At 43.1% G+C, this 26,762-nt stretch overlaps 1 protein-coding gene across 1 annotated transcript; it reads left to right on the forward strand.

The window, feature by feature from the left end:
• The first annotated feature begins 7,504 nt into the window (after positions 1-7,504).
• LOC106865080 (b(0,+)-type amino acid transporter 1-like) lies at positions 7,505-22,044 on the forward strand. Its single transcript, XM_014894935.2, has 7 exons — positions 7,505-8,266; positions 9,916-10,049; positions 12,756-12,885; positions 15,102-15,226; positions 15,650-15,737; positions 16,809-17,168; positions 21,654-22,044. Exons 1-6 carry the CDS (start codon positions 7,505-7,507, stop codon positions 17,040-17,042), a joined length of 1,473 nt encoding a protein of 490 aa, XP_014750421.2. The 3' UTR covers positions 17,043-17,168; positions 21,654-22,044.
• Positions 22,045-26,762: the final 4,718 nt, after the last annotated feature.

Raw genomic sequence — 26,762 nt, forward strand, 5'->3', positions numbered from 1 at the left:
AGCCAGCTATGCCTCTCTTGCAGTACAGGACCCTTGTCTTCAGCTAATCTGTTATCAGGACCCAACAGCCGTTTGTGCATCTGCACCCCCAGTGCTGGGGTGGGGACCCAAGGGTGAGCCAGCATCTGGAGCAGAAAATGGAAAAGGCAGGGTGAGAGGGAGGAGAATTGCTTTGTTTTCCTGTGGGACCTGCTGGGGGAGGAACCCACCACCCAGCCAGCTATACCTTTGCTGTCTCTGTGACACTGGGAGCAAAGAGCTTTGCAAGTGGGAAGCAGAGATTAGCTCCTCAAATGGGAATAATCAATTCCCATTTCCCTGGCACAGGAAAAGTAGGCACGAGACCACACCCTGCAGCCTGTGGCTTGCTTTGCCTACTGGCTCGAGCTGGCTCCAGACAGAAATCCAGTTAGGCTGGAAAACTTCTTCCTTCGTAATACATCCTATTAGTGGATTGCAAATCAGAAAGTTTATATGTGTAAATAGGAATGCCTTTCCACTAATTTTGGCTAAGGTCTAAGAATTAGAGGACATCATCTGTAGATGCATCCAATTTTCATTCAGGAGAACAATACTGCTTAAGAGTGATTCCTGTACATCCATGTTACATCATGCTGGCTGCATCACTGACAAGGGTGATTAAGGAGCTATGATCTCTAGACCAGGAAGAGTCCTCCAAACCTTTTAGCACAGTTCTTTTCTTCATACAATCTCAAGTGAAAGTGAAAACCTGGTTCCCATCTCCCACGCATACTTCCCCTGGAAGGCCAAGAAAAGATGATTAATCCATTTCATCCTTCCTTTTATTTATATCTATTTTTAGCTTTAACCAAAGCATATAAATGGGAGGAATTAGTCTCAATACATCACTCTCTTCCCAAGATCAATAGTTTTTCTCTTGCACAAGATGAAGCATTAGCTGGAAAATGCATGTTTGTTGCAACTTCTTAAAGCACCAGGCAGAGATGTTAAAGAGTGTCATAACTCATGTGACTTTTCCAGGCAAACATTGGTTTTTACTTTATATTAGACAGAGTCTAAGTGATGCTATAGTTAAACAGCATTAAAATTACCCCCTTGACCTAGCCTTGTGGGAAGCTAGGCAGTAACTGGTATGGAGACTGGCTGAGCCCCCTTGACCCTGGCTAAGCTTATCCCAGGAGATCAACTTCACAGGGCTGGAAGCATGGATGGCCCAGAGCCCATCACTCAGCTTATAGCCACTCCACAAAGAAAATGTTTTGGGCATGTAGGGGCAAACCTTGCTCTCATGCTGGCCCTGACTGCAAGCTGAAGCACATCCCACCCCTGCGTGGGGGGAGAGCAGTGGCAGGGTGATCTCTCTCACACGTGTTGACAGCAGCAGTGCCAGGCAGGGATAAACCACCCAGCCCCACCCTGTGCTCCCGACTGTGGCCCAGGGAAAGCAAACAGGCGGAGGCAACTCACAAAACTTTCACCAGCTGCTGCAAGAAACTTTACCCTATTTTCCTTCCTGGCCGCTGTTCTCCGTGTGCTTTTCCTAGTCCCCTAGCAGTAGGGCAGGTCCACTGCTGTGCCACACTACCAAAGCTGGTGCTTCCCTCATTTTTGTGGTTAAGGAGAAAAGAGGCAGGTGGGCAAACAGCCTTTTGGTCCTCAGGGTTATTGGGAAGATGTTGTGGCAGCAGTGGGGCAAGCTGGGGAAGGGAGCTGCCTTCTGTGAGCTCTAAATGTCACTTCTGGTCCAGAGTTTCATTCAAAAATAGGGATCAGTTTTTGTGAAGTTTTTAAGGAATTCATTTAGTAACCTGCAGTTACTATATCCCCTTTTCCCCAGAGGAAAACTGGAATTATTTGGGTCAATGTTATTATGATGTTTCTGACAAGAGTTGTGCAGAGGAAACTATTTTACTGTAGAATGCTACCTAACAGAGTGAATACAGATTTACAGGTTAAGCTCTAAGCATGTGTTGTAAAAGTTTATTTTAAAAATAATAAAATTACCTTATGTTATTGAAGGTATTATTGTGCATCTACTCAGAAATGTAGGAATACATTTCAGTGATTAAATAGAATTTTGGCATGTTTAAGTTGTATTTTTAATCTTTTTTGGTAGAAAGTTTTCATGAAAATGTTTATTTGTATTCTGGTAATGACAGCATTCATTTGATAATGATTCTGCAAAGCAGACTTTGTATAGGACAAGATAATCTAATCTTGAATTAAACTTAATAAATAAATGAAAACTTAATTCCAACATTTAAAAGGAGTTCTTAAGAGTACGAACAAAGGCAAATAAATTATTAAGGCTAAGTTAGGGTATTTCTAGGAAAAGAAAACAGGACAGATTGTGTGTATATGTGTATATATATATATATATACACAGACACACACATTGTATACATGTATAGCTATAAACCCAGGAAGTACAGAATGAAGGAAGACATTTGCATAATTTCCCTCAGCTGCTGAAAGAAAAAGTATCAATAGCACTTGATAGATTAACTTGACCTGTGTAAGCAGCAGTGGGATCAGTACTTTTCCCAACTTGTAATTATTTCTTTTCAGCTGTTTTTTTGTGATTCTCATTTCATCAATGTTTCATCTTACTCCATCAGTATCTTCCAGAGCAGCTAGTATATTAGAATCATAAAGGTTGGACCTCCAAGACCATCAAGTCCAACCTTTGACCAAATATCACCAAGCCAACTAAACCCTAGCACAAAATGCCACAAACAGTTGTTTCTTAAACAACACCAGGGATGGTGACTCCACCACTTCCCTCTGCATCTCGTTCTAATGCTTAACCACCTTTTCAAAAAAAGGGTGAAAAAATTCTTCCTGATATCCAACAGGAACCTTCCTTGTTGCAGCTTGAGGCCATTTCCTCTCATCCTCAACACTCTTTATTATTTTTCTCAGTGGTGGCTAGATTGAGTTCTAGCTGAGCTTTTACCTTTCTGATTTTCTCTCTGTATCACCCAATAATGTCCTTGTATTTTTCCTGAGATGCCTGCCCTTTCTTCCAAAGGTCATACACTCTCTTTTTCTTTTTTCTCTGAGTTTCAGCAAAACCTCCCTATTCAGTCAGGCTGGTTTTCTTTCCCAGTGACTCATCTTTTGGCACATAGGGACAACCTGCTCCTGAGCCTTTGAGATTTCCTTCTACTTGGATCCCATTGTTTTTAAGGGGTGCAGTATGGCACTATCAGCTTCCTCTTGAACACAGTAAGATAGCTAAACAAAATATTCAGTGTCTAATTGGAAATGGGGGCGCCAAATACATTTTAATAAAGAATATCTATAAAACAAAAGCAAGTCTTTCAAAGTTTAATAGTTGCAGAACCAGAATATGCTGAGTACTTGCTGAGCAGGAACAGGGAGGCTCAAGCTCAGCTGCAGGCTGTCTGCAGACCCAGACAGGGAGCACTGACTCAGCTCATGGTAAATTATTTGGTTTAAGATTCACTCTTAACCCCCCAACTTCAGATCCGCTATTGTAACATGATAGAGAGAGGCAGATACTCCAAATATAAACAAGCTCAGTTTTAGTGATGATTCTTGTTGTGAAGCCTAGGGCTGTCCTTCATCCTCAGAAATGTCAATCCCACCATCCTACTCCCAGTAGCCCAAGATGTGTTTTTGTTTTGTTAGCTGCAGCTCACATTGGCATTTTTAAAATCCCAGCCAGAGCTCTGTTGCACAAGGAGCCCTGTTTTTCATGCTGGGGCACTGCTTCCTTGGGGACAACCACTGCTGGCTCCTGGGCACAACATGAAAGAAGCTGGTGGGTGCAGACCATCTCCAGTGGGGTGGAGGCTCAAAGCTGCATTCTTTCAAGGCTCAGATGTGAGAAGAGCCAGGATGCAGAGGGGATGTAGAGCCTTAGAGTCAAACACGAGCCACCAGTTTCCCAGGCAGGTACCTCTCAGTGAGTCCTCTTTCCTTTGTTTGTTTTCACACAGGACATCGGGCTGTGTTGTTGTTTCTCTGCCCTGATTTTTCTTCTGGGCTCGAAATGTATTTCAGAGATGTATTTCCTGGCCTTTATTTCATCTCTGTTTTCAGTCAGGCATCTCTGCTTATATGGCAAGCACAAGCATCAAGATCTACCTGCAACTGCAGTTCAAATCTTGCATTTTGGACATGAAAGTATTCAAGTTGAATTTGTGGGTTTCCATGTTCTTAAGTAGAGAAGGCCATCAAACCCACATCTTATGTCCTGGATGAATTCTCTAACATTTAGTACCTCTCATACAACTTGATGTTTGTTATTTAGTGTGTTTATTAAATAATAATAAAAAAAAATTAAAAATCTTGATCTCTGCACAATTTTATAAGTATTGTATTGGTGTCTACCTCCAAAGAAAGTTATGGGCAATGGTTTTGGCCTCTACACCCTCAGATTACAGGTTATTTTTAATCCCATCCAGAGATTTGTAACTTTTCCAAGCATGGGACAGGGAAACTAAGCCCATAACTATGTTCCAAATATCAGTCTTGAGACCTAAAATTGCATATTGCTAAATATTTGTCCACATGTTTTGCCTAGTTTTTACCACTGACATTGACCTTTTCTTTAAATGAGTTTTCTCTAGTCCTCATAGTTACTCTTGAGATAAAAACAGCCATAAGGACAGTAAGGAGAGTTTTCACTCACAACTCGAATAAAGTTTATTTGTGCTATCTTAATGTTGAAGAAGTAATACTTACAGTAGGCTTTCTTTACAGCCAGGAATGCAAAACACCAAACCCAAATACAGACTGAGCCATGTCGCATTATTGCTCGGGACCAGTAGATGGCAACCATCCATTGCAGTGTCAAAGTGAGAATTGTTCAGGTAGGGGATTTATTAGGTTACAGCTTGGGCAGCAAAGCTCTGCTACTCCACACGAGGAGAAAACAGAACTTGTATTTTTTACTCCTCCTTATGCCTCTCCCTTTTGGAAGGGAGCAGTGAGTTGCCCTTTTACATACTCAGTTTTGACAAATTAGAATTGTAACGATTCATTTGACTAAAATATCTTCTGGCTGCTCCTTACTGCTAATATCAGTCAAAAAAGAGCAAGACAATGGAAAAAAATCCAAAGCAATCAGACTGCTTTAGCTTCTACAGGAATAGCCTCAAGTTCTTATCATTATTAATTAGATTCCTTATTACATTAGGTGGAAGCACTTAGAACTGAGTAACAATGAATCTGGGATCGGAAATAGACTTCCCTCTAGGAATTGACTGAGGCTATTGACATACCAGTTAATTAATTCTGGTTATATGAGGGGCCTTACAGAAATTTTTTTGACATGATCAAGTTTGAAGAAATTCTAATTTTTTTTTCCTACAACATTAGATTAAAAGTTACTCATTTCTAGGAGCAAGAACAGTAAAGGTTTGAAAAAATCCCCTGCAAGAACCTTGCATTTACACTTCAGAAGTTCCTTCATTAAAACAGAAGAATTAGAGAAACATATCTATAGCCTTACTGGAAGATACTTAACTACGTGTAGTCATATGAAATTTTCCTTTAGCGTTGGTTTAACTATATTTCATGCCTTTGTTTTCAATAAGGATTGGTATACATAATACACATGTTGATGCACACGAAAGTAGAGTGTCCGTAGTGCTGGAAAAAAACCAGACCTTTGGACCCCTGAAGGATTCCAGCCTCACCTTACAGTGTCATTTGCAATTTAAAGAAGAATACACTACAAATAGTTCAACCAGACAAGAAGAGCACTGTCACTTAGTAAAAGCAAACCAAAATACTCTGCATTACTGAGATGCCTCCCTCCAAGTTCTCAACCACTTTGCAAACCATTAACTTGAAATGTGTTAATTTGCATCCTTGCAGTACAAGGTGTATGTTTACTCACACCTTTGCTGGGAAAGCTTAAAAAACTTGCTTGGCAGATAAGTTTTCGCTTTTGTTACAGCTAACCCTTGATCAGCTGTGAACTTCTATAAGGGCCTTTGAAATTAGGAGAAAATCAGCTGGCATCCATTTCCTAGTGAATATTAGAGGGGTGATAGTAGGAGTAACTTCTGAAATCCTTTATGAAACCCATCAAACTTTTCTCATTATTTCCTTAATTTAATAATAACATTTATACTCTAAACCCCTCTCCTTTTTAATGAAATTTTAGGGTTTTTTTCTTCTTTAGAGAACTTAAAGTCCTTCAACCTGATGATAAAATTTGAGCGACTTAATTTGCCTTACATGAGAAATTATGCGACCTGTATATTTTATTTTTCTTATGGACCCACGAGTTTTGTTAAGGGTCCAAGAGTTACTCTGGACTCTTCTTGCAGAGAACTGCAAGGCTAGTTAGATTTTTTTTTTCTTCAAAAAGGCAAAGAAAGAGAAGTCTAAATGATTTAGAAGACATTTTTAGAGAAACAGTAGAAATACTGTTCTATTTATAGTCACCCTTTTTTAGCTCAAATGTTTGAGAAGTACAAGATAGTTTTAACGATTCAAGGTCTGTAGTTGCCATGAAGGACAGAGAAAGGTCTCACTTGTAATACTTACCACAACAGAAGTTTGCAAGAGACCTCCAAGGACAGTAACTCTCCAGTAAAATTTCATGTTCAGAGGAATCCGTGTGGAAGTTCCCTTCTGCTCAATACTTCATGCATATCACAGGTCACAAAATACAGCCTCATGCACTGTAATAGTCATAATTATAGCAGAACCTGACTCAAGGTCTGGAATTTTATGTGTTAGATGTCTAAGGAAGGGTCAGGGGTATCTTAAAAACTTGTGCTGTGTTTCTGTCGTGTGTGCATTGAAATGTGTGTTCGATCAGCTGTGACAAAGTGCTCTGAAGATTGTGGTCTGGTATGTGTGTGTACACCTTAAGTACACTGGTAAAAAGGCCTTGGAAAAATGTAACTGTAGCCTTTTCATGCTTCACCTCCTGCACTTCCTAAAATTAGAAAAAGCCCATATTGCCCCCTTCTACTGTGCAGAAAAAAAAGTCTCTGGACGGTTTTTAGCAAAACATTTTTGGTTTTTGATCAAGACACTGGAAATGTTCCTTGTTGAGCAAAGCCTTAGCATGTCGGCCAGCAGACTTGTTTGTTTGATCATGCTACGTTGAAGAATGAAAATATGATTGAGCACTGAAGCGAGTGCTTGAACATTGACTTTTAAGCAAAGAATAAAGTGCAGATTTGCATGGGGACTTTGCTTACCTGATTATTATTTCAGATGCTGTTTGAAGTATGATTTAAAGGGGAGATAACCAGGATCACAGTCCAGTAATATGCTAAGTGATTTTGAGGTGGTGCTGGATACTATCCATTATCATTGCTTGCAATGAGATTCAGGGATAATCAAACTTGGTGTAATAAATTATCAAGATGAAAGAATGTGAAATGCAGAAGATAAGTTTGTGATTCTCAACAGTTCAGTGTGACTTTTGTAATTATTAACTAAACCTTAAAGCCTGAGATAGTCCTTGTTCAAATGCCTTAATCCTTTTTCAGATTCTCTCCTTAGAACATCTCCTGACATTTCCACAATGAGGGAAAGGAAGACAACAGATCCACTCCATTCAACAGATCCACCTCATTCATCCACGGATCTGAGTGAAGGGAAGGAGAAGTTAAGACTGAAACAAGAGGTCGGTCTGATTAGCGGCGTGTCATTAATTGCAGGAACCATGATAGGCTCGGGGATCTTTATGTCCCCCGAGTGGGTACTCCATCTCATGGGGAACCCTGCCAGCAGCCTGCTCATCTGGGCAGCATGTGGTCTCCTGGCCGTGTTTGGAGCCTTGTCGTACGCCGAGCTTGGAACAATAATTAAAGAGTCTGGAGGAGAGTATATTTACATTTTGAGGATTTTTGGTTCTTTTCCTGCTTTCCTTTTTGCCTACACTTCTGTGATCCTGGTGAGACCAGCTGGTTTGGCAGCTGTCTGTCTGAGCTTTGCTGAGTACGCCATTGCGCCGTTCTACCCAGGATGCTCATCTCCACAGGTAGCCATCAAATGTACAGCTGCTGCCTGCATCCTGATTTTAACTATCGTCAACTGTCTCAACGTGAGGCTGGCAACATCTGTCATGAACGTCTTTACAGCTGCCAAACTCTTGGCTTTGTTTGTGATCGTGGTGGGTGGGTTGGTGCTGCTTGCCAAGGGACAAACTCAGAGTTTCCAGAATGGTTTTCAAGGCACAACTGCAGGTATTGGGACAGTTGGAGTGGCGTTTTACCAGGGACTCTGGTCCTATGATGGATGGAACAACCTAAATTATGTAACTGAGGAACTGAAGAAGCCTGAGGTAGGTGAGTGAGTGAGTGAGTGAGTGAGTGAGTGAGTGAGTGAGTGAGTGAGTGAGTGAGTGAGGTTTTACTTACTTAATCCTGCTGCTAATATGTTTGATTCTATCTTGATTGTGTTAAGAGTGGTAATCAAGTGATTTACACTGAGGGTGGTGAGACACTGACACAAGAGACCTTGTGGATGCTCCATACCCAGAAGTGTTCAAAGCCAGCTTGTGTGGGGTTTTGAGCAACCTGGTGTAGTGGAAGGAACCCCTGCTCATTGCATGGGGGTTAGAACTACATAATCTTTAAGATCCCTTCCAATCCAAACCATCGTGTGTCCTATGAAAGTCCTAAAATAACCCACTGGCTGGAAAGAATTTATTAGGTAGCACTTGTATGCTTTGCAGATGAAGTTTTGTATTAGTGTTTAGAGGATCTCACTGTAGACACCTAGATTTATTCAGAAAAGCACATACTACTAAAATCCATAAAGGACTCTTAACATCATGTATTTCCTTAAAGATTTGATCCATAATCTATGCTTTAGAAAACTACTTTATCTCTCCTTGTTGCATCAAGGGCAACTTCAGAGCAAGCCAAGCTTCATTGGAAAGGGAATCTAACTCTGTGAATGATCCCTATCTTTAAACATCTCTATTTTGGCATTGTGCAGTCCACACTATAGGCACTGAAGTAGCTCATCTGCATCTCACATCAGCCTTCTCTGTGCCATATTACCCCTTTTCCCAGATCAAACACTGCAGCAGTGAACAACTCTTATTTTGCAAGAGTTGTATGAGTGCAGAATTTATAGAGTGTGCTCTCTACCAGCACACAAGATTCTACAGATTAAATGAAAATACACAGTTAAATATTAACCTAAATGACAGCAAAGATCCCAGGGCTATTCTCTCCCACATGATCATGAGCACTGATATTCAGGCCCTTCCAGAGTGGAGGCACCACCATTAGGAATTGCTGTATCTTGCCCTATGTTGAGAATGGGGAATGCAGAAATTTATATTTCAGGTTCTTAGACACATACAGTTGCTATTTCTCAGTATTTTCAGTTGCATAAGACACTGTTGATTTTATTGAGTCTTAAAATGATCCTGTGGTGTTCTAAGACACAATCCTGCCACTAAGAAAAAAAGAAATGTTTCCTTCCTAGAGCAAATTCCCTTTGAGATTTTGAGATCAACTCCCTGTTTTGATTTAAACTGCGGAGTAGTTAAATGTGATGCAACACACACTGGAACTTTGTCCATGGCAGTGAGATGCTTATGGGAAGATGCAGCACACCAGGAGACATAACACACTAATAACAAATAAATAAATTAATATTAAAAAATCAATAAATATGTAAAAGGCATCCTGGGCAGCTAGAAACCAAAATCTCTTGAATAAGATTTGGTGTGTTCTTTTTGTTTTATTTATTTTGTTTGGTTGGCTGTGGGGTTTTTTAGACTAACTTTGGAACTGTACAAGACTGGTGTGAAAACTGCTATGTGAATCTGGATCTACGTCTTGTTCTGAGGAAAAGCTTAGGGAGTGGAAGAATTTGAATGAGAGACGTGGGTGGTGGCAAAAACAAAACAAACAGAAAAAGCACAGTGCAGGCATAAATGTGCTGCATCTAACCCTACTGTCATCCCTTTTCCAGGTGACCCTTCCCAGAGCTGTGATGATTGCCATTCCTTTGGTTACGTGCCTGTATTTGCTGGTAAACGTGAGCTACTTGGCAGCCATGACTCCCTCTGAGCTGCTGTCTTCAGGAGCTGTGGCTGTCACCTGGGGGTGAGCTCTGCCTGGGGCAACATGGGCAATGCAGCCCTGAGAAACACTGCTTCTCTGCCGAGTTTCAGGAGATTTGGATGTTATTCTGAGAGGGAATGGCAGCACTGCATTGGTCAGGGCAGGAGGACCTGTCACGCCATGTTACAGAGAAGAAGAGGTGACAAAGATGCTCAGAGGGCTGAAGCACACTGCTCTCCAGGAGAGCTGAGACTGTTCAGCCAGGGGGAGAGAAAGTTCCAGGGAGACCTTATAGCACCTTCCAGTGCCTAAAGGGGCTACAAGAGAGCTGGAAAGGAAGTTTTTATTTTTGTAGAAGTAGGACAAGCAGGAATTGCTTCAAATTGAAAGAGAGTAGGTTTAGCTTAGACATAAGGAAGAAATTCTTTACTGTGAGGGTGGTGAGCAATGGCACAGGTTGCTGTGCATGCCCCATCCCTGGAAAGGTCAGGTTGGAGGGAGCTTTGGGCAACCTGGTCTAGTGGAAGTTGTCTCTGCCCATGGCAGGGGCTTGGAAGAGGATGATCTTCAAGGTCTGTTCAAAACTGTTCTATGATTCTATAATTCTGTGGTTCTATGAGGCCAAGGCTGACCAGCTCCATCTGGCCATGGTCTCCAAGGTGCATCTAGGCTGCCAAGATGGCACATTCCTTACTCCCCATTCCCTTTGTTTACACTAGAAACCTGTAGCTCCTCCCAGCTCATGTTTTATCTCATGGAAATTGTCCATAAAGAAGAGGTGAAGGTCACACCAGAAGCATCTGCCCACAAGCACTGGGAATGGAGTGAGGATACATATCCAGACTTGGGGACTGAGAAATGACCCATTTTTTAGATATTTCCAGGGAAATGGAGAGGGCAATGTGCTGTCCTGCTAATGCAGAAGCAGTAGGTTGGGAGTGAGACAGGAGTCAAGTGGGTGAATCCTGTCCACTTGGCACCTGGAATTTAGAGCAGACCAGAGTCTATTGTCTCAGTTTCTCCATCTGTGAGGAAATGGAAAACAGCATTGATCTCAACCTTTGACAGGTGTTACACACAGGTTGGGTAGCCTTTGGTAACTGTAACTTCAATTGGCTTGTTTTTCCAGAGCTGCCCAGAAACAATTTCTTGCTTTCATCAACCTCAAATATTCTGTGAGATTAAACAGTTTCTGTGCAAGACAAGGAATTTAGGAAGAGAAGGAAGGGACCATCATTAGAGGCATAGACACCATCAGTGATCTTCCACCAGAACATCCAGGCTTAGTCTAAATATTTCCAAAGACACAGAATCCCTGATAGCCCTAAATGAGTTGTCTGGCAGGAATGATGACACGGTGCATCCACAGTTTATAAACTGTTCATCCTCTTCCTAAAAATTCACAGCAGCTTTGCTGCTGTGAGCATTTCACAAGATCTTCCATTTGAAGATCTGACTGAGCTCTTGCTGGATGTGTTTTCTAATAGCCTTTCACGTCACTATGAGCTTTTTGAGTAGAAGCTTTTAAAGGTCTAGTGCTTTTTTTGAGCATGTCACAAAGCCTCACTAAACTGCACTGTCATGAACCTTCCCTGCACTTCCTTTCCCATCATTCCTAATTAACAAGTTATTCGTGAGCTTCCTCCTTTGTAACACATCTCATTTTCCTGCCTGATTAACCTTTTCACCCAAGAGTGCAATTCAGGAAGAAATATTGAACTAGTGACAGGAAAGCTGAGCACTCAAGTGCTGGGGAACAGGTAGAGAGCCAGTCTGAGGAGGGGGTGAGGGTTGTGGCTCACAAGCAAGAGATGTAGCTATTCAGGCCATTAAGAAAGAATGGGAGGAGTATAAAGAAGCCAGAGGAGGACTTGTCACATTTAAATACGTTTATTCCCTATACAAGAGGAAAGCCGCCAGAAACTCTTCCCAGCATTTCTTTGATGACAGTGATTTAACAGCAACCACAGGTTTCAGTTTGCTTGTAAATAAAGTGGTTCAAAAAGCATTTGACTTTTGGACTTTTGCCAGTTAGATAAACAGAGTGTTTGTGTATGTGTTAATTACCCCAAACACCAGCATTTATTACTCAATTAATACTCTTAATGCTGCTTCATTCCAGAAGACAATCTTCACTTTTAGGTGAGAAAATTATCATTCCTTCCAGATGTTTACCTTGAACTCTGTAACTCTTCTGTTACTTCTTCTTTTAAGGAGAAAGTGAACCAGAAATGTCTGAACTTGTTGTAGAACCAAACATCTGGAATTCAAACCATTGCTTTGGCTTAAGTCTGGTTCACAGAAGAGCAGTAATAGGTGCATGTGGGATAAAAGGGCTAAAATTCTATGCATATTCAGGAAGAGGTTGTAATGCAGAATATTTCTTCCAATGTGATGGGAACAAGTTTTCTGTGATTTCCAAGCTAATATTATTGGTTGTGATAGCAGTATCTTCAGGTGTTTTGCCACAGCATCAGTATACAAAAAAAGTGGTTTTGCCTGTTGTGACAGCTCTGTACACCATTGCAGTGTGGACAAAATATATATAGCAGGAAGAAAAAGTGGCAGACAAGACAAACTTACTAAATATTATGGGAATTGCAAGAAGACTTTAAATCATTAGAAAGACTTCAGAAAAAAATTCAGTATATAACAAATAATGGAGGGATGAACCCAGTCTGGTTTTACAGTGAGTATTCAATACAACTACAAACTGCATCTCATTCTGTGAACTCTTTCCCACCTCAGGGACAAAGTCCTGGGCAGCTGGGCATGGCTCATGTCCCTGTCGGTGGCCCTGTCTACGTTTGGTTCATCCAACGGCACGTTCTTCAGCGGGGGCCGCGTGTGCTACATTGCTGCCAGGGAGGGACATATGGTAAGCACAAAGAAAGGGGTCTGGCTTGCTTTGAGCAACTTCATCTTCTTGTGACACTACAGCAGAGGGGAAAGCACTGCGTGTGTTCAACTGGCAGAGTGATAGCTCTTCTTGTTCCTTGCTCAAAGACTTTAATCCCCATCTCTTTCAGGTGTAAGGTATATGTGTTCTCTGGGCTTTCTTCTTTCGTCAGGTACTTTCAAAAAGATACATATTCACATCTAGCCTGGCTTTTAAGAAGAGCTTTGGAATGAACCACTCAAATATTACTGCATTGGTGCTCCAGACACAGGCTGTGGGGTGACCTAGTCAATACACCTGCCAGGGAAGGGGAACCTGGCCATGCTTGTGTGTAGTAAGGCACCTTTGCTCGCCCTGGGAAGGTAGCCCAGCACCAGCCAGCTGCCTTTGCATATTATACTGACTACACAAGTTGGTCTCAGGGGTGTTCCAGCTTTCTCATGGGTAGTCCAGCTTAGATGCAGCATAGGATATCTCTGCTCTTCAAGCTTCATAGCAATTACAAGGTGATACCAAGCCTTATATCTCTCCTAGCTTGGGTTTGGTTTTGTTAGGTGGGCCAAATCTGGTAACCCAGTGGAGGTCAGGCTGCTGCAGTTCCCTCCTCTCTGGTCCAACCAGTAAATTCAGCATGTATTCCCAGTAGCCACACACCCCCAAACACAGGTATGAAATATATTTATGTACACACATAAATACATGTATAACTGTATATCTACATACAGAGACATCAGGGAACGCAGAGCTGCACATGCAGACATACCTGGGGCTCACACAAACGCCAGCACTAACAACACCAAGCGCCTTTCATTCCCCCTCTGGCTGATCAGGGGTCTATTAGTGAGAAATACATACAGAAACATATGTACAGTGTGGGTCCCTCCAGCAGCTGGGCTCACATACTCAGCCCCTGGATCCCAGTCTCTCCAGTTGCTGGTACCTGGGCATACAAGCCCCTAAGGTTGCTGCCACATCCCAGCTGCTGATGCAGACCCCCTCACTCACAGCTACCACCACACACACTTAACCACACTGCTCCACAAAGAGGAGAAAAAAGGCTGAGCTGCATTTGTCCTCTGTTTTCAGCAGGCCTCTTGTGTTCTTCCTGAATCTCTGCTTTTTTTGGTTCTTCTCACCCACAACATCTATCATTTCTGTCCTCAGGTGTGAAAGCACTGAAATAGGTTTCACAGAGAGGTTGTGGATGCCCAATCCCTGGAAGTTTGAGGCCAGGCTTGATGGAGCTCTGAGCAGCCTGGTCTAGTGAAAGGTGTCCCTGCCTACAGGAGGGACGTTGGAACTAGGTGAACTTCAAGGTCCCTTCCAACCCAAATCATTCATTGAATCTATGATTCCACATCAGCTCTGCTCCTGGTTCGTAGCAGGGAATCTTTTATACATGTGAATGACCAGGTTGATGGAGATGACTGGGCTGGTGGTTGCTGGTTTTGGTGGTTTCTGGTTTCTGTGGTTAGTGGTTCCTCAACTTCTCTCTCTCAGGACAGTGCCAGCTCTATCATGGCAAGCTCTGTGCTAAGTGCACAGATGGTCTCATTCTGATCATACCAGACTATAAGCTAAATGCTTATGCCATTTCTCAGACACTCATCTCTAGCAAAAGTCCTTGCATGATATTTTGTATGGGAATTAAAAATAAAATAAAATAAAATAAAATAAAATAAAATAAAATAAATTTTAAAGTAGCCTTTATCATTAAACTTTCCCAATGAAACAAACAATAAGGAGGCTACTAATCCTGACACAAATCCTAATTTAATTTGTATTTACATAAATGTTTCAGGAGTAGTCCTTGGCTCATTTTCCAATCATCCCAAGAGAAGTCAAGTCCCAGAGAGACAAGACAGAAGAGTGGGTCCATGGCAAAAGGTCCCAATGGTGGCCAGGAATGCTCTAATTTGACTCATTCTATCACATCAGTAGTTTGAAAACCTCATTTTGCCTGCTCAAACGGAGCATATTTGATATGAAACCAGTGAGACACAATAAAAATACCCTTGAAGGAGTTTTCTGTATTTACACTCCTCGGAGTTGGTCTGGTTTTATATGATGCTTATTTGCTGATTATGAGTGGCTCTGGCTGCAGGCAGAGCTCCCACCAGCAGCTGAGAAGGATGAGTAAGGACCTCTGAGTGAGCCCATGATATGATGATGCAATGTTTTGCTTTGTTTTTCAGCCAGACATTCTGTCCATGGCTCACGTGCGATGCCTCACGCCCTCCCCTGCTCTGCTGTTTACCTCTGCAATGTCTTTAATAATGATAATATCAGGAAACTTCACCAGTATCGTGAACTTTTTCAGGTATGTGTGTGTAGGGTTTCTGTTTGTATTCCCTGTGCTCCTGGGTTTTACATTGTTTATAAGTATTTTCTTGCATTATCTTTTTGAGCCTGGGTTATTATTTTCTAACCAATACTGGGGAGAGAAGGAGGGAAGAAAAAAAAGAAAGAGATTGGGAACCAGCACCTTTGCAAACCATAAATGCTCCTGTCACTAGAGACTTAACTGAATATGATTCATCCCCATTGAAACAGTAATGTTCAGATAATTCTAAAGTTCTCGTTGTTTGTGCTAGAAAGGAAATTAATGGAAGAAATACTAAATTTATATCAATATTCGCCTTTTTAATTGGAGATGTGAACATCTGGGATCTTCAAGGCAGGGCTGACATTCCTGGATGATCTCACCCCAAGTTTAATACTAATGTTTTTTCTTTTCTTTGAGTTTTATGGCATGGTTTTTCTATGGAATGACTATTTCTGGGCTCCTGTATTTAAAAATCAAGAAACCAGAACTGCCAAGATCTTACAAGGTAAACTAATAACATAAAACCCTCAAATATTTTCCTGTACTGTTCAAATGACTAAGAGAACATTTAGAGAAAAGAGTGAGCACTGATGGCTTACAGATTTAATGTGGTTGTCCTTCCTTTTTTAATTTCAACTCTTGTGTCAGCAAAGCCAACAAGGGGTAAAATAATGTGAATATACAGGCATAAGTCAAGGCTGAATTCTCTGTCTTGATAAGCTAATAATGCCCTGACTCCTCATTATGAAAATATATCTACCATATCCACTTTTTTTCCTAAAAGATTTAAGTGGTAAACGAAGGATGATTCTGATCAACATTGTAATCACCTGTTTATGGTTGCAGACTTTGGGCAAACTCCTTGGAGGATAGCCCAGGTGTAAGAACGTTGCAGAAGAAAAAATAACTTAGGTGGAGTGCCCCAAATTCTTTGTGATGACATGAAGAGAGGTTCGTTCCCCACAAAACAGATAAAAAGAAGGAAATCAGGAGTTATGTTCTTCCCCTGATGCCATGAGTGATCTGATCTGCAGTGCTTCCCCAGTGACTGAGGATTATTAATGAATGCACAAGCCACCCTCCTTTGAGGAAAGGTGGCTTCAAATTGAAATTTAAATGCTTTCTGACCAGGCTTACAGAAATTCCTCTGAGATTGCCTGTCCACCTGTCTGTCAACACATGGATAGAACTTTTTGTGCAAGGGTGCTAAGGTACAGTTGATTGAATGCAATAGCTCTGTGTTTTGTCTACAGCTTGGCTTTTAGATGCAAGGTTGTAGGGAGAGCAAGAACAGACCTGCCACTAAACCCAGGAGTTTGAATCTTCGGGTCTATGAAGGCAGGAAAGGCCAGGGGTTAAGGTGTGATATGGTGGTGCAGCTCTTGGAGGAATGTTCAACCTTGGAGTGGGGGTAGGCTAGGAAACAGGATGTCTAGATTAATTGGTATTTCTAGGTAATACCTCCGGTTGCAGAAAGGTTTCATCTAAAAAGCCTTCTGCAGAAGTTCCAGGATTGTCCAGACACACAGAGGGCCAGAATTACATGACTCCTCATTCTGATGTTTTGCTTTCACAGGTCCCAATTATCATCCCCATAATTGTGCTGATGGCAGCTGTGTACCTGGTGTTAGCTCCCATCATTGATCAGCCTCAAATAGAGATCCTCTACATCGTCCTGTTCATTTTCAGTGGCATCATTTTTTATTTCCCACTGGTTCGCTTTAAGTACCACCCTCGCTTCTTACAGACAGTCACTTTACACCTCCAGTTGTTGCTGGAAGTTGCTCCAACTACCAAGGATGTAAACTGAGATAACATCCTCCCTTCACATGGCTGCCTGCACATCATGGTTTATCCCAGCACCTTGGTTTTCTAGACTCAGAAAATTCTTCTGTAAAGAGCAATGAGTAAAATGCGAGTGACACCAAGTGTCCAGGTGAGATGGACTACAGCTATGACTTACCATGGTCCCTAAAATTCTGGGAATATGTTTTCCTCCTTTTCAGCTTTCCCTTGGCATTACATATAGATTCCAAAGGACTGTGTGCTTTTGTATTTTTCATAACAAAAAGGGCTGTTTCTCAGGATTTTCTCTCATATTTCAAGATAAAAGGCAGCAAAAGATAGACAATGAAATATTATTCCTGTACCAGGCTGGGTCCCATAGCTGTTCCTGGCAATGCCTTTAATTACTTACACCTAGTTCTGCCCACTGTGACTGCAGAACTTCTCAAATCAATAAAGCAAGGGCTCACCTTGCATGGCCACAAGAAATAAACCCTTCTTCACTCAGGTATTCATTCTGGGAAAATTATGCTTCTTCCAGTTCCAGGTGCACAGCCACAACAGTCCTTTCTCTGTCTCAGAAATCATCCCACATCTCCCACAGAAAACCCTCTGACATGAGACAAGAAGTGCTTTTAAGCTCTGTCAGTTTACTGAGTTGAGAATACACTTGTCATCTGGGATCCATCCATTCACAATGAGGACACAAGCAGCATCACTCAAATACCAGCATTCACCCATGTGCTTCCTGTGATCCCCTTGAAGACAACTTATTTTTTGACAAAGTGAGGGGAAAAAAACACAACCAAAAAACCCTAAATCATATGTGCCAGCATGATCCTCTAACTAGGAATTAAAGAACCCACATACTGGGCCACATCAGGAGAAGTGTAAGCACATACTGGGCTACATTAGGAGAAGTGTGGTCAGCAGAGCAAGGAAACAGTCTGTCTCTTTGGACTCAACACCTGAAATCATGCATCCAGTGTTGGGCCCTGCTGTTCAAGGTGGAGTTGTGAAGACCACCTGGGCCCTTCTTTGTAATGGCAACTCAGAGCTACAGTCACAAGGTGTGGCTTGAGATGTAGTGCAGCCTTGGAGCAGTGTGCAGAAAGTGTGGTGAGATTTCAGTTCTTTTACATTTTCTACCACAGCCATTTTCACCAATTTCTATGATTCTAAAGGCACAGCACTAAAGTCACAGTCTGTACTCACACCCACACCTAACACACTGAAGTCACTGTTGTTTGCCATTATCCTGAGGTGTAACTGTTTTTCTCCTGCTCTAGGGGAAGAGAGGTATTATAAGCTGTTTTCTTCACATTTTTCCAGATGGTTCCAAGATGATACCTGTCCTGTTATAGACTAGAAAGGTCTAGGAGTTAGTTCCTAAAATGCCTTGTTAAAGTACTGGAAGTTAACTTTCTGTCAGCATTCTTCTATAGAACCTGCTACAATCCTGCTACCGTTTACCTAACCTGCTACTATCCTAGAACAGGTCACTTGATCCTCCAGGCTCTTCCAGCCCATCTCAGAGCTGTCTATCTGATTCTGACTACAATCTCTTTCTGCAATGTCACCCCTTCTGTTCCTCTGAGTGATAATACAGCAGCTACAGGGATGCATCCACAGTCTGTTTTTCCAGGTGTTAGGTATGATAATGGCTAGGCCAGACACCACTCATCCAAATCCTTAGCTTAAACAGTGTTTAGGAGGATTTCCTTCCACTGATTTTTACTGGAGTTGCCAACAAAGGCCAATGAGGGAACAATTTTTTCCTCTTGAATCCCTTGACAACATAAAATTCTTGGGATGTGTCTCTTAAAGGAGAGGATGTTCTTAAAAGGACTGATGAGGTTAGGAGCTCTAGGTTACCTTCCCCCCACTGCCCCAGGCTTTTCATCTGATGTCAGGGAAACCTCTTAAAGGAGCTGCATCTCAACTACTTACCAAAACAACAGAATAATAATTTCTCTGATTATAATTTTTTTGAAACAATCTTTTTTCTACCTACTTTTGAAGCCTATCACACAGGACTGTGCTCTAATAAAGAACATGAAAAAACTTAGCACTTTGAATAAATAGCCTTTATATGTTATTGCTTTGTGTATGGATATAGGGGAACTGGAAAGCTGCAATTATACTTTGCACCAATCTCATTTTCTATAGATATTATTGTAACAAGATGTTCTTTCTCATTTATGTTGCCTAGGATTTGCAGGTGTTTTTAATGCCAAAACAAGATGCTGAAAGCTCAGAGAATCGCAAGATAATTACAATAAAATGGGCATTACAATGAAGTGAGTTAATGTGTCTGTTTTCCATCCAAGAAAAACAATTCCATAGAAATTTTACTGCATGATCATAAACAATCAGCATCAGGCTTATCTCTCCTTGGTCAGAAGGTTTAACAACATGCGTGGGTGTTTGTATGTGCGTACACTCATTTTTCAAAATGATTGCTTATCTATTCAACCCCAGGATATGTAAATTGGAATCTCTTTTTCCTTCACGAGACATTTACAATACAAGTGCCAGGAAGAGGCAACACATTTATTCCTGCAGCACAGTGACAATGTGACAGTGGACAGAGCTCTGTACCTGCAGCTTGTACAGGTTATACTACAAGATCTTATTGGTCCTGTCTGTTTCCAAAGCTCCAGATCCCTGTGACCTGTGCTTAGACCCTTTCTTCAAGAGCTCAGAGGAAAAATGGACTATTACCATTGACCTCAAGATAATTGTAAGATCTCTACTTCATCTCAAGACGCTGAGTATAATTGAGTCCCATCCTTCAGCTGGCAACCTGCAACAACCAGTTGGGAGTTTTACCTTGGTGCACAAAGCTGAATGTATTCTGGGCTTTTTCCTGACTTCCTCAGAAGCATCAGAGATGGACTAGTCCTGGGGACAGTAAAGGCCAGTCCAGTGTGTGAGAGAGCACAGAAAATCCTCCTTTGGTGATTTTCTAGTCAGGCATGATCATATGCCCAAGTTCAAGTGATTGGCATAATTTGTGACAAATTTCCGATTGGGTGGGACAGAGCAGAATTGACTTTAATTTTCCTCTGTTCAAGAAACACAGTTTTCCCACTTAGACTGACTGGGTTTATCTGAACAGTTCTCAGCCAGTGCAGAGGGTTTGGTGCTTAGTCTCTTCTGCTCTTTGCTGGGACATAGGGAATAAAAAATACCTCACTGGACTCTCTCAGCAGTGTTAACTTGCTCTCCAGGTCATCACACTTAGGGGATCTTCTCTCTTCAGAGATGAAATAAATAGAGTCAGCTCTGGGAATCACAGACCATTCCAGTGTGGGTTGGAACTGACCTTTGGAGGTCTCTTGTCCAACTTCCTTCTTGAAGCAGGACTATTATCACGTAAAGTAGTTTACCTGTGCCTCTGTCTCTTCATGTTGTGGAAAACCCTGAGGATGGAGAGCCCACCATCTCTCTGCACCACTCTCTGGATAAAGAAATTTTGCTGAAGTTGAATCTAAACATCTCAAGCTGTAGCTTGTGGCTGTTGCCCTTCCCTGTCTCATCCTCTACTGCCAAAGTAGTTGGTTCCAGCCTTTTTGTAACTCTTTTCATGGAGCTGTAGGTTGCTGTTATGTTGCCTTTTTTTTCTTTTTGCCAGACTCAATAAGCCAAATTCAAGAACCTTCTTCATGTAGGCAAAGTGCTCTGATCTCTGTCTTGGGAGCTCTTTGCTGAACTCTCCCCAGTTCCTCTGCTTTCCTTTTGAACTGAGAAGGGGTCAGAAAATTGAATGCAACCTTCCCAGTGTGCCTTCATAGGTGTCAAGTCCACAGAGATGCTGGCATCCCTTGGTCTGCTTAGGTACCTTTCCTAATGCAGGCCACTACGTGTAACCCTTTCAGTCAGTCACTTCTGAGAGTTTCAGCTCACTTAGTTGAAGGCAACAGAAAACCCTTACTTTGTACAGCTGGTGCTCTTATTAGAAACTTTGTCTAGGCTGTGATAAATCCAGCATCAGGATGACTCAGTCTAGCAGTGCAGGGGGATCTACATCTTGCACTTTACCATTTATTGATTAGTTAGTTGGGTGCTGTCAAGGTCTTTGTGTATGTGACTCATTCCTCATGAAGAAGTGCTTTTGCTAAAAAAAGGATGCACACCCACGGTCATACAATAAACGGGTGGTTTTAAGTTTGTGAACTAGCAGTGAGATTAATGGCTGGTGAAAAAGCCCATCTGTTTATAGAATCAAGCTACCATGTCATGTTTGTCCTCAGAGACAGTGAACCCTATGGCTTGAGTATCTGGCAGATAAACGATCATGTTTTCCTTCTAAAGTTTGGTCATCAGTTGTTATTGTTTAATTTCATGGACTATGGCCTGATTTTCATGCAGTGACTTGAAAGGCAACAGGGGAGCTGAGAGCAGGGAAAATGAGAAGTAGCTTAAAAGAGAATTACTGTACATGCAAGTCTTGACTTGTTTGTCTGAATTACCTATGTAAAATCCAGACATGGACAATACCCAAACAGCAAAGACGTGTGCCCAGAATTTTTGAAATGACAGAATAATAATTATTTTTTTTGCTAAACAGTAATTGATTTCCTTTTTGTTTGTACATTCTGGGTCTGTTCTTCACAATCTGTTTCTCCCACAGCATAACTGTGTCATTAACAAAGTAGAGAAACAGTTCAGCCTTTCTTCATTGCTCAGTTTGTGGTTGCCAAACATCATCAACAGTTCATGATTCCTTTGAAGACATGGCACCAGGATGCACACAGATTTCCAGCAGAAGGTACAGGCCCTGGCACAAGGAGCAGCACCAGTTCTTGAATGAGGAATCCAGAGCTGTCCCCAGGACCTCCAAGAGTATTGGATCTGCTGTCCTCCTCCCTTTGCTGTGGCTTTACTCCAAGGCTCTGAGTGCTGAGTTTTCCACTCACATCCCACCCTGTTTAGAATTGGGTTAATGAGACTTCAGCCTGTCTCAGCTGTTGTGAATCTTAGTTCATTCATATTTGTAAATAAAAGGAAATAATCTCATCTCACAGGAAGATCAAATGATGCCAATAGTCTTCTTTCTTCCTAGGCCAAGCAGTCCTCTTAGCTATACTTTTACAATCTATATTAAGTGTGCAGAGGCTGCAGAAAATATGGGGGGTTTCATTCTGGCTGAAGGGCCACTCTGGTAGGTTGTACCAGCTGAGCTGCCCTTTTGGTGTCCCTGGATGGCTCCCAGTCCACTGGGGCCATATGGGCACTCTGCAGGCAGGAGCCATGCCTCATGCACAGCAACAAAGTACAGAGAGCATGGATGTATTTGAGCACACACAGGTGATGCTGCAAACTATCCCAAGTATCAGGGACCCTAGGATCCCCAAAACCTGCAGAGACCTGTGCCCCCTGGAGCCAGACAAAAAGCTTGGACCAGATCCTGCTGCAGGTTCCTACCAGGATTCTCATGTACCAGGCACAAGCGTGACCATGGGTAAAGAAGCATATGGTGACTTTTCATCCCCTTGGAGCTGCCTGGACTCCAGGCCACTGTGGAAGCAGAAATGGTCCTTAAAAATCCCTTGCAGTCTTTCTCAGCTTCCCAAAGGGTCCTCTCACCCCATGTCCCCTAGGATCAAGATTTCCTGCTCCTCCTGCCCTGAGGGCTGTGCTGCCCAGCAAACCTCTGCCTGTTTTTCCACTCTCATTTAGTTTACTTTGTGCTAAAAGTAGCATTCCTCAGATTTACAATGCAAAATACCCCTCAGGCAGCACCAAAATACTTTACTCAGGAGACCTGAATATGGGCAAAGGACAGGATTGGGGGATTTGGAATAGACATTGGCCCAGATGGGAATGATGGGGAAGGTATGGCACAGCTATGGGCTGAAAACTCATCTTAACATTTGATTCCTTAAAATCACAGAATCATTTAGGTAAGAAAAGACCTCTAAGATCATCGAGTCCAGCTGTTAACCGAGCATGGCCAAGCCACTGCTAAACCATTTCCTTAAGCACCACATCTACACTTCTAAAAAATCCCTCCAGGGATGATGATTCCACCACATCCCTCGGCAACCTGTTTCAATGCTTGATAACCCTTTCAGTGAAGAAATATTTCCTAGTATCTGATCTAAACCTTCCTGGAGCAACTTGAGGCCATTTCCTTTCATCCTGTTGCTTGTTACTTGAAAGAAGAAATTCACACCTCATTACAACTCCTCTTAGGTAATCCTAGAGCGCAGTAAGGTCTCCCCTAAGCTCAGACAAGTTCCCATGTCTGCTGTGCCCAAACAAGTGAGAGGGTCCTGGGGGCTGAGGGGCAGGGAGGTGATGTCACAGGGGACTGCGGGGCTGGCAGTGGCAGTGGCAGGGGCAGTGGTAGTGGCAGGGGCAGGGGCAGCAGCAGTGGCAGTGGCAGTGGCAGTGGCAGTCAGGTGATGAAGAGCTCGGCAGCATCAGCCTCTCCCATCCCTGCGGCTGGTCAGGACAAAGAGCTGAGAGCGAGGTCGGTTGTGGCCAGGGAGTTGTTTCACTGTGCTGCAATGGACAGCTGCATGCAGTCCCTGCCCACCCAGAGCCACTGACAACAGAAAAGCTCCTTTTGGGGCAGAAGAGGGAGATCAAACAGCTCTGGTGGAGTCAGACGGATGCCAGCTCTGGAGCAAAGGAGAGGGCAGTCCTGGGCCTGGAAGTGAAATGATGAAAGGGAACAAGTCCTGCCCTCTGCAGTAGTGGCCTCCTGGTTCCTGTGTCCATCGGTCCCTGTGTCTGTACCCCAGGCATCCACAATGCAGCACCCACCAGAGCCACCTGCTGAACAGCACTGGGGATGCTTCTCAAGCTGCAGCAACTGCCCTGGGACAGGAGATTCTCCCAAGGGCCATGGCTTTTTTTCTTGAAGCAGCAGTGGTTAGAAAGGAAGGCAGCTTTCAGGCTGAAATCAGGATGAGTCCATGTGCAGTCAGGCAAATATAAGAAAACTGAATTATTCATCACTGTATTCAAAACATCCATCACCCTGCCATTTTGGAAATCCAGATGTAATGCTTTTGTGCTGGAGTTGGGTACCCCCAGAGGTACTTCTGTAGTGCATTTTAAAAACCTGACTCTTTGTCTTGTCTTGAGATCAAAGCTGGTTGGGAAGCAGAAGCCGCCTCCTGCTGGCAGGCAGGACCTTGCCCTGATGAGCTCAGGGCTTGCTGGAAACCCACAGAGTAAAACCCAAGGCTCAAGTTGTGTAACTGAGCACAAAGTGAATTTAGCTTTTTCATTATCCAGAGTGAGTGCAAACAGATAAACACGGAGGATAATGGGGAAGGGTTAATTACATACATTTTTTTCTGCAGATGGAGTTTGGGTGGAAGAATGTTATCATTTATTTGAGATGTATTGGTTCCTAATATAAAGAAGTTGTAGCTGTGAGCTAGGACCTGCATTTTGCTGTACATATACAGAAGCCCCCTCAAAAATTAAACCACTTGCCAGAGACCATCTCAGCATAACTCTGCTACACAGTGCATGAATTGTGCAGAAGATACAGATTCATGTTTTCAGTAGGTGCTGTTTACACCCTGGAACCCCAATTACTGTGAAGTACAATGGGCTTTGCAAAGTGTGACCCCTGGAATTGCTTTGTGGGGTAGTGCTTCCTTCAGGAGTGTTTTCTCAGATGAGGTGGGACTGGCAAACAAACGCAGTTTTTCTTTTCCAGCATTCCCTCAGGTAGGACAGCAGGGGGTGTACAATCCTCCCGGGGCAGAAGAAAAACTGAGCTCAGTCCACCAGCTGGGCTTGTCCACAAGAATGTATCTCCTTCCCCTGCATCCCCTGTAGGGAATACCTGGATGCATGTTCACATGTCAGCAGCCACAGAGATGTTTTCTATGGCTTTAAGCAGACATGGAGATATCTAGCCTGTACCATAAATCTTGCAAAGGAAAGAATACATGTAAAGCACTATACCTGCTCTAGCTGGTGAGAGGTTATAGAAAATAAAGTTCAGAAGGGGGCAAAAACTTTGGCTGATGGCTCTGACAAGGTCCCAGGCAGATGTAGTCAGTCACATGGCATTAGCAATAGCTAATTAATTTCTAAAAGCACTTTGAATATTAGCAGGTTGCTTCAACAATTGCCTCTTTGTTACTACTCAGAGAAGCAATTGCCTCAGAGTTATTTTAGGTTCCATTATCTGGTTTTTCTCAAGCCAATGTTCTGGGGCCCATGTTGCCCCTGAGATGCTGACCATCCTTCCCGAGGGAGGATCCACACTGTCCAGAACACTATCTTAGCATTTCGTGGGGGTGGCTTTGGCTTAGACTGGCTGAGGGGTGTGCAGCCACCAGTAAAGCAAGAAAACCAACCTGCTATAAAACCTGCATCATTAAGCACAAAGCCTTAAAATCACCCCCATCCCCCACCTGTCCCAGAAGTGCCATGGAGTGGCATGGAAGTGTCTGGAGGCAGACGTGGCCAAACTGCCCCTCACTTCCTGCTGAGGTTCTCCCAAAGCCCAGTGCAAGACACACAGGTCTCTCTGAACTCCTTCCCCCAGGACAATTTCACCCCTGATCACGTCCCAGACTTTAGTCTATGAAAACACAGCCAGATCTACCTCTTGTCTCTCACAGGCTGGCTGGGTCATGGGGAGCTTTCAAACAGTCTGACGCATATCCAGTGAAGATGGACAACAAATGGGATCCAGATGTGTCCTCCAGCACAAAGCCTTGCTTTTGGAAGGAATTTTTCCAGACCTTTCCCCAGATTTTGCTCTTGGGGTTTCTTTCATATCATGTACAGCCACCTGGCTTCCCTCCAGCTGCCAGTCATCAGCATTTCCAGAGGTGAAGGCATGGTCAAAATTTTGCCTCCTCCTTTCCATTGCCACAATCTGCTGCCTGTCCATCCCCTACACCCAGGGAGTGGAGCACTCTGAGCTGTCCTGAACACCCCACACCACTTCAGAAAGCCAACCACATCCTGGGATGCATCCAAAGCTGAATGGACAGCAGGCCAGGGAGGGGATTCTGCCCCTTTGCCCCATTCTGGTGAGACCTCACCCACACTCCTGCATCCAGCTCTGGGGTCTCCAGCATAGCAAGGCCATCAACCTGTTGGAGTGAGGCCAGAAGAAGCCACAAAAGTAATCAGAGGGCTCAAACCCCTCTCCAGGCTGAGAGAGTTGGGGTTGTTCAGCTTGGGGAAGAGAAGGTTCCAGGGAGACCTTATAGCAACCTCCAGTACCTAAAGGATAAAGGAAGATGAGGACACACTTTTTAGTAGGGGCTTGTTGCAATGGAATAACGGGCAATGGTTTTAAACTGAAAGAGGATCAACTCAGCTATAAGGAAGAAAGCTTTTACAATAAGGTGTTGAGAAGCACTGGCATGGGCTGCCCAGAGATCTGGTGGGTGCCCTGTCCCTGGAAACATTCAAGGTCAAGCTGAGCAGCAACATTTGCTCTGAGCAACCTGACCTAGTTGAAGGCCCCTGCTCATGGCAGGTGGGTTGGACTAGATGGCTTCTAAAGGCTCCTTCCAGTCCAAACTGCTCTGATTCTGATTCTGATTCTGATTCTTCCTTGGGAGTCCACAGCACACCCTCTGCATTTCGTGAAGCAAACAGGGCTCTGAGTCCTGCTGTATTGCCATGAAATGAAGCTTAAAGCCCACAGAGAGCAGACAGTGGAGCCAAGAATGGAGCCTGGGCTCCTTAAAGCCTCCCTGCACCAGAAATGATGATGAAACATTTATTGATTGCAATGAAGCATTGC

Source organism: Sturnus vulgaris, chromosome 3, assembly GCF_052056855.1.
Source record: "Sturnus vulgaris isolate bStuVul1 chromosome 3, bStuVul1.hap1, whole genome shotgun sequence".
Taxonomy (NCBI): Eukaryota; Metazoa; Chordata; class Aves; order Passeriformes; family Sturnidae; genus Sturnus; species Sturnus vulgaris.